This window comes from Mus musculus, chromosome 7 (assembly GCF_000001635.26).
Source record: "Mus musculus strain C57BL/6J chromosome 7, GRCm38.p6 C57BL/6J".
Classification (NCBI taxonomy): domain Eukaryota; kingdom Metazoa; phylum Chordata; class Mammalia; order Rodentia; family Muridae; genus Mus; species Mus musculus.
The window spans coordinates 80,232,853-80,245,944 of record NC_000073.6 but is presented as its reverse complement, the minus strand read 5'-3'; the positions used below and the strand labels follow the sequence as shown (position 1 = coordinate 80,245,944).

General features: G+C 45.3%; 1 protein-coding gene across 1 annotated transcript; it reads right to left on the bottom strand.

Moving 5' to 3' along the window:
* Nucleotides 1–4,524: 4,524 nt before the first annotated feature.
* Gdpgp1 (GDP-D-glucose phosphorylase 1) lies at nucleotides 4,525–13,052 on the bottom strand. Its single transcript, NM_178752.3, has 2 exons — nucleotides 12,740–13,052; nucleotides 4,525–7,731 (listed from the first exon to the last, which is right to left on the bottom strand). The coding sequence occupies exon 2, from the start codon at nucleotides 7,720–7,722 to the stop codon at nucleotides 6,562–6,564; it is 1,161 nt and encodes a 386-aa protein (NP_848867.2). The 5' UTR covers nucleotides 7,723–7,731; nucleotides 12,740–13,052; the 3' UTR covers nucleotides 4,525–6,561.
* Nucleotides 13,053–13,092: the final 40 nt, after the last annotated feature.

The following is a 13,092-nucleotide window of genomic DNA, read 5'->3' as shown; positions in this document are numbered from 1 at the left end:
ATAGCTGACAAGTCAGGGGGACATGAGTTCGACCTCCAGAACCCACATGGTGGAAGAAGAAAACAATACATTGTCCTCTCACCCCTACACCCATAACTTGATGTGGTACCCACAACCATAAATACTTTTGTAACCTCAAGAAAATGAAATAACAGAATGACCTCATTCAATTTCTCTGTCACTGTTGCCTTCCTATAACCTGGCATCCCTGCCCCCCACTTTGAATTTCATTAGCTTTCTTCACCAAACCCAACCCAACATATGATTCAGATTATTTTGTTGTAGCAAAATCCAGAGAATTTTGGATTATTATTATTATTATTATTCATAAAAAGACAAACATTAGCCGGGCATGGTGGTGCACGCCTTTAATCCCAGAACTTGGGAGGCAGAGGCAGGCAGATTTCTGAGTTCGAGGCCAGTCTGGTCTACAGAGTGAGTTCCAGGACAGCCAGGGCTATACAGAGAAACCCTGTCTCGAAAAACCTTAAACAAAAAATTGCAGAAACTACATTGAAGTGGAAATTTTCTTGGGGGGGGGGGGGACTCAGTTATGTCACGAGATGTTTTGCTGAAGCAGAGACAGGTGAGAATGTCTTTCTGAAGCAGGAAGGAAAAGGACGTGTGATGAGTAGAAAGAATATAAATATACTCCACAGACAGTGTGACAAGGCTCTTGCATTGGTTCGCCTTGCACTGACTTGCTGATCTTCCCTTGTCTTGACTTCATAGAGACTGGCTTGCCACAGAACTTTCTGTGATATTCAGGTGACTTCTTGCCGCTTGCTTCTGCTGACTTCTGCTGACCTGTGGAGCCTCTCTCTCAATTTCTTCTGGATCGACCGCTGCTACTGACGCCTGTTTGATGTTTGCCAGTAAGGCTGGACTGCTGCTATTGACTCATGTTAATTGTTTTGGACTGGGCTGATGATATTCTAACAACAGAGATTTCCCAATCTCCCCAAAGAACTACTTCTAAACAGGTCCACAGCCCTCATTTCCTACTAACCTTTTTATCCCCCCTACTTCTGATAGGTGGACTAGAAGGATGTTGAAGCATTCAAGAATACAAAGTAGGTTTTGAAAAATCTAAGCCTATAGTACAAGGATATGAATATCTGCTTACTCTGTAGTACTGAGAATTTGGTAAAGTAACCGGTTACACAGTAACAAAAGGTTTTTCATTCTTAAAAATTCACAAATGTTTGTATTTTATGTGTATAAGTTTTTACCGCATTCTTGTTTGGTGCCTGTGTAAGTCAGAAGAGAATGTCAGATCCTTTGGGACTGGAGTTATACATGGCTGTGAGCCACCTTTGGGACTGATGGGAACGGAACCTAGGTCCTCTGCGAGTGCACCAAGGGCCCTTAGCCAGTGAGACATCTCTCCAGCCTGTTTTATTCTTCAAATCTTTTTATTTTATGTGTGCCTGAGTGCACATCTGTGCACCATATGTGCACAGTGCCAGAGGAGGCCAGAAAAGGGTGTTGGTCTCCTGTAAGTGGAGTTACAGATGGTTGTGAACTGCTATATGGGTGCTGGGAATTGAACCCAGGTCTTCTTGAAGAGCAGCCAGTGCCTATAACCACTGAGACATTCCTCCAGCCCCTCTTTTATTCTTTTAAAGATGTATTTATCATTTCATGTGTCTGGGTATTTTGCATGCATTTATGTATGAGTACTGCATGTGTACAACGTCCTCAGAGGCCAGAAGAGGTCATCAATTCTCTGGAACTTGTGTTACATATAGTTGTTAGCTGTCATGTGGGTGCTAGGAACCAAACTCTAGTTCTCTATAAGAGCAGCAAGTGCTCTTAACTGCTGAACCACAGACTCTCTCTCTCTCTCCCTCTCTCAAATAATTTTTATTTTTTGACAAGTTCATGGATATATATTGATCATATTCATCTTATAATCCCCTCTTATTCTCTCCCACTGCCTTTGGAAGCCTTCCTCCAAACACATCCCCCTCCTAATTTCATGTTGTTGTTGTTGTTGTTTTAATTTAATTAGGGTACCTTGCATGTACATCAATGTGGAGTCATTTACTAGGTCATGGACAACTTCCCACTGGTTACACTCAAGAAACTTGACTCCCCCTTTCCTAGCAGCTCTGACTGCCAACAAGCTATTCAGCTAGAGTCGGGGGTTCATGTACCCTCCCTCCCCCCCCCCCACAGACACACTGGAATGTTGACAGGAACTGTCTTATGCAGGTCTTTAAACCAGTTTCTGTGAATTCATGATTGCAACTGCAATGTCATGTCCACACTGGACTGCATTTCACAGAACTCTTCATCCTCTAGGCCTGACTGCTTTATGTCTCCACATTTCCTGAGCCTTGGAGTGGGGGTGGAGGATTCTATGTGATTTTCTATTTGTACATTCAAGAATGTTTTTATTATAGCTAATGAATCTGCCTTCTTGTTACTCCTTAAAGGGGTTGCAAGTAAGTAAGCAAGCATACATTACATGTGCAGGAAAAATGTACCCTAAGGATACATTACCCCTGACATCTGAGCATTAAACAAATAAAATATTGTGCCTTCAATAGGCCAGTTTAATATATGTTTATGTATTCTGAAACCTGTATCAAGCTCTTCCTTTCAATTTTTTTTGTTTTTTTTAAAGATTTATTTTATTAATATATGAGTACACTGTAGCTGTCTTCAGACACTCCAGAAGAGGGAGTCAGATCTTGTTGCGGATGGTTGTGAGCCACCATGTGGTTGCTGGGATTTGAACTTTGGACCTTTGGAAGAGCAGTCGGGTGCTCTTACCCACTGAGCCATCTCACCAGCCCCTCTTCCTTTCAATTTAAGAGGCTGTTGTGTATGACATTTTCTGGAATCGTGAGCTCATAATTTAGATGGAATTCTGTAAGATACATATGCTTAGTGTACAATATCATTTAAAATGTATACTATAACAAGATATGGTTATTAAAAAGGAAAAGCATATATTTAGGACTTGATGTCGTTCTCAAGATCGTGGTTTCTGGTAGTAACATCACAATTCATATAAATACATTTGCATAAAAAATAAGGGAGGGGCTTTCAGACAGCTCAGCAGGTAAAGGCAGCCAAGCCTTTGACCTGAGTTAGAGACTCCTTGGGATCACTAAGGTAGGAGAGAAATGGCTTCACAAAATTTATCTTGTGATCTAGACACACACACAATAAGTTAATAAATAAGATACATTTTTTAAAAAAGATATGGGGTTGGGTTGTGGATGAATTGGACAGGGTGATGATGACCAAAGGCAAACAAAGCCCTGGGTCTGACCTCCATCACCCCATAAGACAGGTACAGACTCCTGTGTTAGACTCCTGTGACCCTAGCATATGGAGGTGGCATGAAATTCAGAAGTTGAAGGTCAACTTGAGCTCCATCGTGAGTTCTAGGAGTGAATGAGAATTCCTGGGGGGGGGGGGCAAAGTTGAGTGTTTTGGCACTCAGAGGGAGAGGAAGGCAGACATCTGTGAGTCTGAGGCTACCCTGGTTTACAAAGAAAATTCCAGAACAGCCAGGGATATGTAAACAAATCCTCTCTCACAAAAACCAACCAATCCACCAAACAAAAAAATAAGTAGATCTCATAAACAGTAACCATGTCTTTAAGACGTTCCCTGTCTCTGTCGGAACGTTGGTTGGCTTGGCTTGATCTTGTGCAAGTATGGTAGTCAGGGCTCTCTAAAGGAACACAGCTGTAGAGGCTGTCTCACACTGGAAAGGCCAAGAATCCAGCAGCCGTTCAGTCTACAAGGCTGGATGTCTCTATCTGGCCTGAAGGATTCTTAGAGAGCTGCAGTTCTTCAGTCTCGGTTGGAATCTCAAAGACGTGGGTCATAATATTTGTGGGTGTTTTTGTTTTTTTGTTTTGAGAAGGGGATATTTCTCTGCGTAGCTCTGGCTGGCCTGGGACTCACCATGCAAACAGGTTGGCTTCAAACTTTCATAGAGTTCCGACTGCCTATGCCTCCTGAGTGATGGATTAAAGACGATATGCCACCTAGCCTGGCTTGGTTTTGGTTTGGTTTGTAAACAGAGTCTGCTCAAGTAGCCCTGGATAGCCTCCAAGTCACAGATACCTCCTTCCTGAGCCTGGCTCAGCCAATCAATCTTAACTGATGAGCCATCTCCCCATCCGTTTGTTTGTCTTTTTTAAAGGGGGTAAGGCTTGTGACTAAAGCTGGCCTTGATTTTGTAGCAGTCTTCCATCCCAGCCTCCCAAATGCTAGGATATCTGTAATCAACAATGAGACTTTTTAAAACTTCCAGGATTTACAGAGACTTGGTTGTGGAAAGATCCCTGAGGGCCACCAACTGTTAAAGGCAGCATCACCACGGTAGGAAAGGCTGACTGGAGAGACTCCAGTATACACTGTACCAGGTCTGGCATCTCATTGCGTGTGCTGCAACCTCCACTCTGCCGTTAGCTGCCTGACCTAAGCAAGTGACTGGGTCAACAACCATTTCTTCCTCTGTTGAATGGAAGCAATAAAAGGACCAACACTTCTTTAAGAATATTAGCCAGCTGTGGTAGCCCATGCCTTTAATCTTAGCATGTAGGAGCCAGAGGCAGTTGGATCTCTGTGGGTTGGAGGCCAGTCAAAGCTACATAGTGAGACCTTGTCTCTCATAACAAGCAGAACACTTGCTACATTTCCTTGGTGCATGTGCGGGAAGTGACAGACCCATTTGCAGGAGTTGGTTCTCCTTGAACTGAGTGGATCCTAGGGATTAAACGCCTGTCACTGTGTTGAGGGCACACAGTGTTGATACCTCCTGAGCTATCTCTGTGGTCTATGACCAGCATTTTTAAAAGAATTTTTGAGGTAGTCTCAGTATATAGCCCAGACTGGCTTTGAACTCACTAGTCAACTGTTATTGGGGGCTTGAAGAAAGGATAGTTTGGTTTTTTTAAAATTTTTTTTAGAGAAGTTGACCACCTGGATGAAGCAGTTGCAAATACAAGGGGGGAGGGCAAAGTCAGCCAATGAACCAGCCATAGGCAAAGCTGGAGTCCCAGAGATTCAGGAAACTAAAACAGGGTTCTTTGATTTGAGGAGTTTGATGGTAGCTTGGGCTACAGAGCTTAGTGGCTCACATTCAGGAGGCAGAGACAGGCTGAATCTCTGAGTTCAAGATCAGTTTGGTGTACAGGGTGAGTTTCAGGACAGCCAGGGCTACACAGTGAGACCCTGTAAGAGTCAGTGGCGCACCAAGGGACAAGAGCAAAGGTAAGACAAGGTAGCTGGATGTATCTGTAAGCCATCAGAGCAGAGGCTGATGGTTCACACCAAAGGCGAAGTCCAGAGAGCAACCTGTGTAGCAAGACATCTAGTAGAAGCACTCTAGGGTCGCCATCAGAATGGTTGTTTGCTAGAAGTGTTTTGACCTTGAAGAAATCATTAAGAAAAGAGTGACTGTTTTCTACTATCTATAGAACTGTTTTTCTGAAGGAGTTTTACAACCTTTGCAAAGTCCTGGTCACTGGACAGTCCTGGCACACTGGGAATGTGCACTGTTGGGTACTGCAAACAGTATACAATAAGAACTGAAGCTGTGGGCAGTGATGTCTTCCTTCAGGAAACACATAAGACTAGATTCGGTGTGAGGAATTTTTTTTAACCAAAAAACCCACAACTTTTGTGTAACAATCAATATATGCTTTTGGGTGGCCATTTGATATTGAGTCCACAGAGCCTGGATCTCCCTGTAAGGCCATATTTCACCCTGGAGTGACCCTCTTTCTTAGATTGACCTACAAGTCTCAGAACACTGACAAACCAGGACTGTGAAATTCTCCCACTCTCCATTTTAAAATTTGTTTTTTTTTCTTAGCAGGGTGGTGGTGGTGCAGGCCTTTAATCCCAGCACTCAGGAGGCAGAGGCAGGCGGACCTGGTCTACAGAGTTCTAGTACAGGCAGAGAAATCCTGTCTTGAAAAACAAAAGAAGCCAGGCAGTGGTGGCGCACGCCTTTAATCCCAGCACTCGGGAGGCAGAGGCAGGCAGATTCCTGAGTTCGAGGTCAGCCTGGTCTACAGAGTGAGTTCCAGGACAGCCAGGACTACACAGAGAAACCCTGTCTCGAAAAACAAACAAAAAAGGAAAACAACAACAAAAAAACTATTTTTATATTTACTTTTTAAAAAATTTTGTTTTGAGATATATTTACGTGTGTGTGTGTGTGTGTGTGTGTGTGTGTGTGTGTGTGAGTGAATGTATCATGGTGCACATTTTAAAGTCAGAAGACAGCCTTTACCCTATGGGTTCTGGAGGTTGAACCCTGATCAACAGACTTAGCAGCAAGCACTCCTCCCCCTGAAATGGTCAGATCTGGCCCTTCATGGCAGGGCTTGTTACCCTGGGGCTTCTCAGGGAAGAGGCAGCAGAAACATTCATGAGAACACATTCTCTCAGTGCTCTCTCTGCAGTCCTTATGTGGGGAGGTGGGAAGAAGGTCATGACATGAAATGCACAAATGGACTGAATTCACATTGGCCTTTGGGAAAGGGCCTCGAATTAGTCAGCAAAGAAAACACTCCTGAAGAATCACAGCTCTTCCTGAGCCATCAGGGCTACCAGCGCTGCCCGTACCTCACCTGCCTGAGTTTCAGGCAGCAGACAATCCTGAATGAGGGCCACTGCAGCTGCCTCTGTCAAGCTGCTGAAGTCCTGTGATGTTTTGACAGGGAGGTGGCCAGCCAGCTCACAGAGGGCAACATTAAACGCCCCACTTTCCTTTATTCCAAAGCTGGACTTCCGGGCCCACAGAATGACTCGGATCCCACTGAGATCTGAGGTAGATGATGTCGGCCCGGGGGGAGCTCCCCGGGTCACAAATAAGTTATGTGCAATCTCACGGTCACTCAGGTAGTCAGTAGCTCGGCATACCCTGCTAATTAACACTTCCAAATCCGGCCCTGGCCCACTGGTGTAAAAGAGAAAGCCAGGAGCCGGCAGGGCCTGCAGCAGATGTATACAACCTTTGGGGTCTAGGGGTGTGCTTGGCGCTCCCTCCACAGGCAGTGGGTGGGCCAGGTAGTAGCAATGCAGGTGAAGATGGTTCACAGAGGCCAGGCCTCCCAGGCTGTTGAAGCCGACCCTGAAGCCTGGGTGCAAGCTCAGTAGGACAGCTTCTAGCCCCACCCGCAGCACTCCAGGCAGCAGCCGTTGGGGAAGCCCCTGAGCAGGTGCAGGCACCAGCAGCACATGACCCCACTCCAGGGGGCTGACATTGATCACCACAAGGACGTCGTCCTCTTGCTTTGGAGTGGCTGGGCCTTTAGGTTCCCTTTGCATCCGGAAAAGGACTTCTCCAGGTCGAATTTTATTGAAGTTAAACTGTTCCGGGTCAAACTCCTGCCTCACACTTCTGATATTCTGGGGGCGCCTCCTCTGTATCCCTCGCTCTATATTCAGCTGAGCTACAAACCCCACGGAACCGGGGAGGATTTGGGTCTGCAGATCTTCTAGGCGGTACCGAAACAGGCCCAGTTCCAGCCGCTGCCTCCACGCAGAGCGGAGGGCAGAGTCGAAACGGGATAGTGGTACTGTGTCCACGGCACTAGGTGAATCCCTGGGCCACTGAACTTCCTTGCCAACGAGATCCTCCTGGCCATAGACAAAGTCCGGGATGCCTTGTTTCTCCCAATCCTCTGGATCTGGAGGCAGCAGATAGGAAGTCTCCTGCAAATGATGTGGCACAGCCATGAAGGCTACCTGAAACAAGAATGAAAAACCCATAAATAGATGAGACCAGCTCATTTCCAAAGATTATTTTTGAATGAATTTTTTTTGGGGGGGCATGGTTTATCGAGACAGGGTTTCTCTGAGTAGCCCTGGCTGATCCTGGAACTCACTCTGTAGACTAGGCTGGCCTCGAACTCAGAAATCTGCCTGCCTCTGCCTCCCAAGTGTTGTTGAATGATCTTATTCTGATTATAAAAATGGTAGGGCCGGGTGTGGTGGCTCACACCTTTGATCCCAGCACTCGGGAGCTGGCCAAACATAAAGAGCTTGCCTCATATGATGAGAGCTGGTTCTACACAGGAGCTGCTTCCACAGTACGGCATCTGTACCTCTGTGGGAGTGCACAGGTTGGTTCCATGACTAGGATCTGTGGAGGATGGCAGAGAAACAGTGTCGGACCCAGCCACTTCAGCAGAGGCTCTAAGAGTGTGGCCCTCCGGGTCCTCCAAGCCCTGGAGGGGCTGAAAATGGTGGAAAAGGACCAAGATGGGGGCTATAAGCTAACACCTCAGGAACAAGAGATTGGGACAGGATCACTGGACAGGTGGCAGCTACCAACAAGAAGCATTAGAACAAAAGATGCTGGGTTAATAAATTGCCTCATTCACATTTTATACACACACACACACACACACACACACACACACACACACACACACACATATTTGAGCTGGATGTGGTGGCATAAGCCTTTAATCTCAGCATTCAGGAGGCAGAGTCAGTTGTTATTTGGTTGTTTTTTTGTTGTTGTTTTGTTTTTCGAACAATCTCAGTACTCTGGAGGCAGAGGCAGGAAATTCTCTGTGAGTTCAAAGGCCAGCCTGGTCTACATATCGAGTTCCAGGGCAGCCAGGACTATATAGAGAGACCTTGTCTGTTTCAAAATCAATCAGCCCATCAAAATAAGTTTAAACAAACACACAGAGAAAAGGAGCTCTCAAAAGATAAAGATGAAGAGACTGGCAAGACGGTTCATTGAGTAGAGGCACTTGATGCCAAGCCTGATGGCTTTAGTTCCCCACCCTGAAACTCCATGGGAGACAGACAGAATAGACTCTTGCAAGTCTTAGTATCACATGTGCATCCATACACAAACCAGTAAGTGTAAATCTAAGACCATTGTAAATAAAGTGGAGACTAGTTCAAGGTAGATACTTGGCATTCTTGGGCCTTCACATGCATGCATGTAGGTGTACACACACACACACAATTAGAAAACTATATGTATGTATGTATGTACGTATGTATGTTTTAAAGGAACTGGAGAGATAGCTAAGTGGGTAAAGGGCCTTGTAAATGTGAAGAACTAAGTTTGAATCTTGTCTTAGTTATGGTTTCCATTGCTCTGAAGAGACACTAAGATCAGGGCAACTCTTATAAAGGCAAACATTTAATTGGAGCTGGCTTATAGATTCAGAGGTTCACTCCATTATCATCATGGTGGGAAGCATGACAGTGTCCTGGCAGACATGGTGCTGGAGGAGCCAAGAGTTCTACAACCAGGAGAAGACTGTCTTCCAGGCGGCTAGGAGGAGAGTCTTAAAGCCCACCCCAAAAGTGACACACTTTCAACCTAACAAGGCCACACTTCCTAATAATGTCTCTCCCCTGGCCAAGCACATTCAAACCACCACAAATCCCCAGAACCTAATTAAAGGTGGTTGCATAATGTAGCTGTATTGTCAGTGTTCCTATCATGAGATGGAGGTGGAGACAAACACCCAAGGTTGTCCTATGACATCAATGTGTGTGGCATATAAAACGTGTGTGTGTGTGTGTGTGTGTGTGTGTGTGTGTGTGTGTGTGTGTTTTGAGGGCTAGGGATGTAGCTCAGTTGGTAGACTACTTGCTTAGCATACACCAAGTCTTGGGTTTGATCCCCAGAACTGAATAATCTGGGTGTGGTGGCACATGCCTGCGAACCCAGCACTTGGCAGATCTGAAGTCTAGCACTGCACTGACTACATAGTGAATCTGGAGCCAGTCTGGGCTACATGAAATCCTTTCTAAAAAAATAAAATAAAAATCGGACTGAGAGTCAGGGTGGTGAGGTATGCCTTCAATCCCAGTATTGGTCAGGCTCTCAGAACCACAGTGTTAGCTCCACAACAGCCTACACAGTAAGAACCTGCAGGAAAGAGAGAAAGAGGGGAGAAAAGGAGCGAGAAAGGGAGACAGAGATAGACAGAGGGGAGGGAGACAGAGGTAGATCAGCTTTAGTCTAAGTCTGTGTTCCCTCAGTTTTGCTGGTCCAGACGCGCATACTGGTGAACCAGAAAAAGAAAAAAAAAAAGATATATAGAATTTAACCTAAGTTTTAATAAGTATTTAGGTCAATTTTTCTACAGTAAAATACAAATGGCCAATATTGTTTAAAGTGTTCAATATTTTGGCCATCAGGGAAATGCAAATTAAAATACTCTCTGGGGCTGGAGAGATGGCTCAATGGCCAAAAGCACTTGCCGCTCTTCCAGAGGTTCAATTCCTAGCACCGACCCACATGGGCATCTGCCACCCTCTTCTGGCCTCTAAGGGCACCACGCACAATGCAATACACAGACATACATGCAGGCAAAACACCATTAATCACATATAAATTTAAAACGAGTTAATCAGAAGCGGAACATGACAGTACACACTGACAATCCCAGGGCCTGAGGAGTAGAGGCAGGAGAATAAAAACGTCCAGGCTAAGGGCTGGAGACCTGCAATTCAGACGGCTCGTTACACAATCACAAGGACTGGGGTTCCAGTCCTCGGTCAGGTGACTCACAAGTGTCAGCAACTCAAGCTTCAAGAGTTCCAACATCCTTGGGTCCCCATGGCACCTGCAGATGCCTGTGTGTATACACTCAACTCACAGACACCCAAAATAAAAAATTACAGAAAAATTAAAAATAAGAATAGCTACATAGCCAGCTCCAGGCCAATATGAATGGCATGAGTCTGTCTTAATAACAACAAACCAAAAAAAAGACCTGTCCCATAGAAAAGTGACTGCTTTGGGTATCACCATGGCCTGCAGTGGAAAGCACACGTGGAAGTGGTGGTAAGTCCTATGCAGATGGTCACCTCACTACACATGCAGGGAAAACTGGGCAAATGGTACTGGGTGGAATAAGAAAGCAGTTGGAGCAGGCCATGAGGAACAAGCCAGTAAGCAGTGTTTCTTCATGGTGTCCACTTAAGTCCCTGCTTCCAGGTTGACATCTGGACTTTACTCAGTGATAGAGTTAACCTGAGAGCTGTAAAATGAAACCCTTCCCTCCACAAGTTGCTTTTATCACAGCCATAGAAACTCTAAGACACATCACTATCCCCTACTTCATTATTATTATTATTGTTATTTTATTTTTTATTTTTTTAAGTCTAGAGCTAGGGTTTCACACTGTTGCTCAGGTTATCCTTGAATTTGTGATCTTGTGATACAAGTCTCATAAATAACTGGGCTTACAGCTCTGTGCCACCAGGTTCAACCTATTTAGTAACTTTAAAGTATGATATACATGCTCAGGCTTAATAAAGCTCAGAATGAGAATTAGTTAGAAGGGTCAAGAATAAATCTATACACCAGGCACCACACTCTAGGGCAGGCTCCATGCAGTAGATGAACAACTCAAAATGAACTCAATGATATATATATATATATATATATATATATATATATATTTTTTTTTTTTTTAAATAACCTTGATTTGGGGGGAGGGGCGGGGGGAATGAATCTGTATTAGCTTACTCTAGTACAGCGTTTCTCAATCTGTGAGTCCTGTCCCTTTTACAGGGGTTACCGAAGACCATTGAAAAACACAGATATTTATATAATGATTCATAACAGTAGCAAAATTACAGTTATGAAGTAGCAACAAAAATAATTTTATGGCTGGGGGTCACCACAATGTGAAGAACTGAATTAAAGGGTCCCAGCATTAGGAAGGTGAGAATTACTGCTCTCGAGGAGCAGAACTGATGAATATTTACTAAGAGGGGATTTATTAAATTGGTTTACTCAGTATTGTCTGGGCTGATCAACAGCGGCAGCTGTCCCCAAGGATGCATCTCTGCAGTCCCAAGCCGGTGCTGGGTTCCTAGAGAGCTGTTGGTCTTCAATCTGAGTTGGCAGCTGGAACACTATGATTCTAATGTCATTAAAGGAAATCCTTAGTGGCAGGTACAGGATAGAGACTTATCAGCAAGCCAAGGCAAACAGGCCAAAAGCCATCTTCCGTTTCCGTTTGGTACGGGTTGCCACCTGAGCGCACTGCCGCAGTAGATTTTCGCACTTCAAATAAACTGATCAAGAAAATCCCTCTGCTCAGGGGTTTCTATGAGGTAAGACCCTGAGTGGACCAGGAAAGCAAGCCATAGCCCCTGGGCTTTGCGGTAGAGCCTGCACCTCTCCTGGAGGCTAAAGAAGGAGCAGAGAGAAAGAAGCATGAGAAGCAAGGTTTACAGTCTCCTACCCAGAGGGTATGGAACATCTAGCTGGACTGGCCGGATGAAGGACCAGACTTCTCTAGGAATGAATACCAGTCCAGTACGAAGTTAAAATATTCTCAAATAAATTGTAATTGACTTGGCCCTGTTGTGCCAGGTGACGAAGCAAAAAAAAAAAAAAAAAAGAAAAAAGAAAATCCCTCACAGGAGTGTCAAGCTGTTTCCCTTCTCCTTGACTCCAGATCCAACCAAGTTGACCACCCAGATCACAAAATCCACATTTCCTCCTCCGGAAGCTTGGAATCTTCACTTTTTCACACAGTGTAAATATGTTCATACTTGCATCTGATTATTATTTGAGAGGAGAGAAGGGCAAATCTTGGTTCCTACAGCTGGAAGCTCGCAATTTGTGGGAGGAATCAAAGGAGGCACCCCAGCTGTGACGATAAAACAGCAGGAGGGACCTGTGGACAGAACTGACCTCTAAATACCGGAGTCCGGACACATCACTGAAATTGAACCTGTTTGTAAAATGGAAGCCTACCTTGCTAACTGTTCCACGAATGGGCGATAACTGCACAATCCAGTAAACACCTTCAAGAGCCACTTCAAGAGGAAGCTAAGCTTCTTCTGGAAGAATTGGCACGGTGGCAGAGGCTGCAGCTCTTGTCCCGTGAGACAGTCTAGGACTGACCCTATCCGCAGAGGGGCACCGGATCTCCTCCAGCCCGGGAGCGAGTATGGAGGTTACCCGCCTCCACCCAGAGCTGGGGTCTTCTGCACTTGATTTAGGTGAGGCGGATGCATCTCAAGGCTCAGTGCACAGACGGGTCCCGGAACTCAGCAAACGCGTGAAGACCGCGACGCAGGCGCAGTCTGCATCACGTGCGCATGGCT

Coding starts and splice junctions, on each gene's coding strand:
- Gdpgp1 (NM_178752.3), bottom strand. CDS start 7,722: ATGGCTGTGCCACATCATTTGCAGGAGACTTCCTATCTGCTGCCTCCA.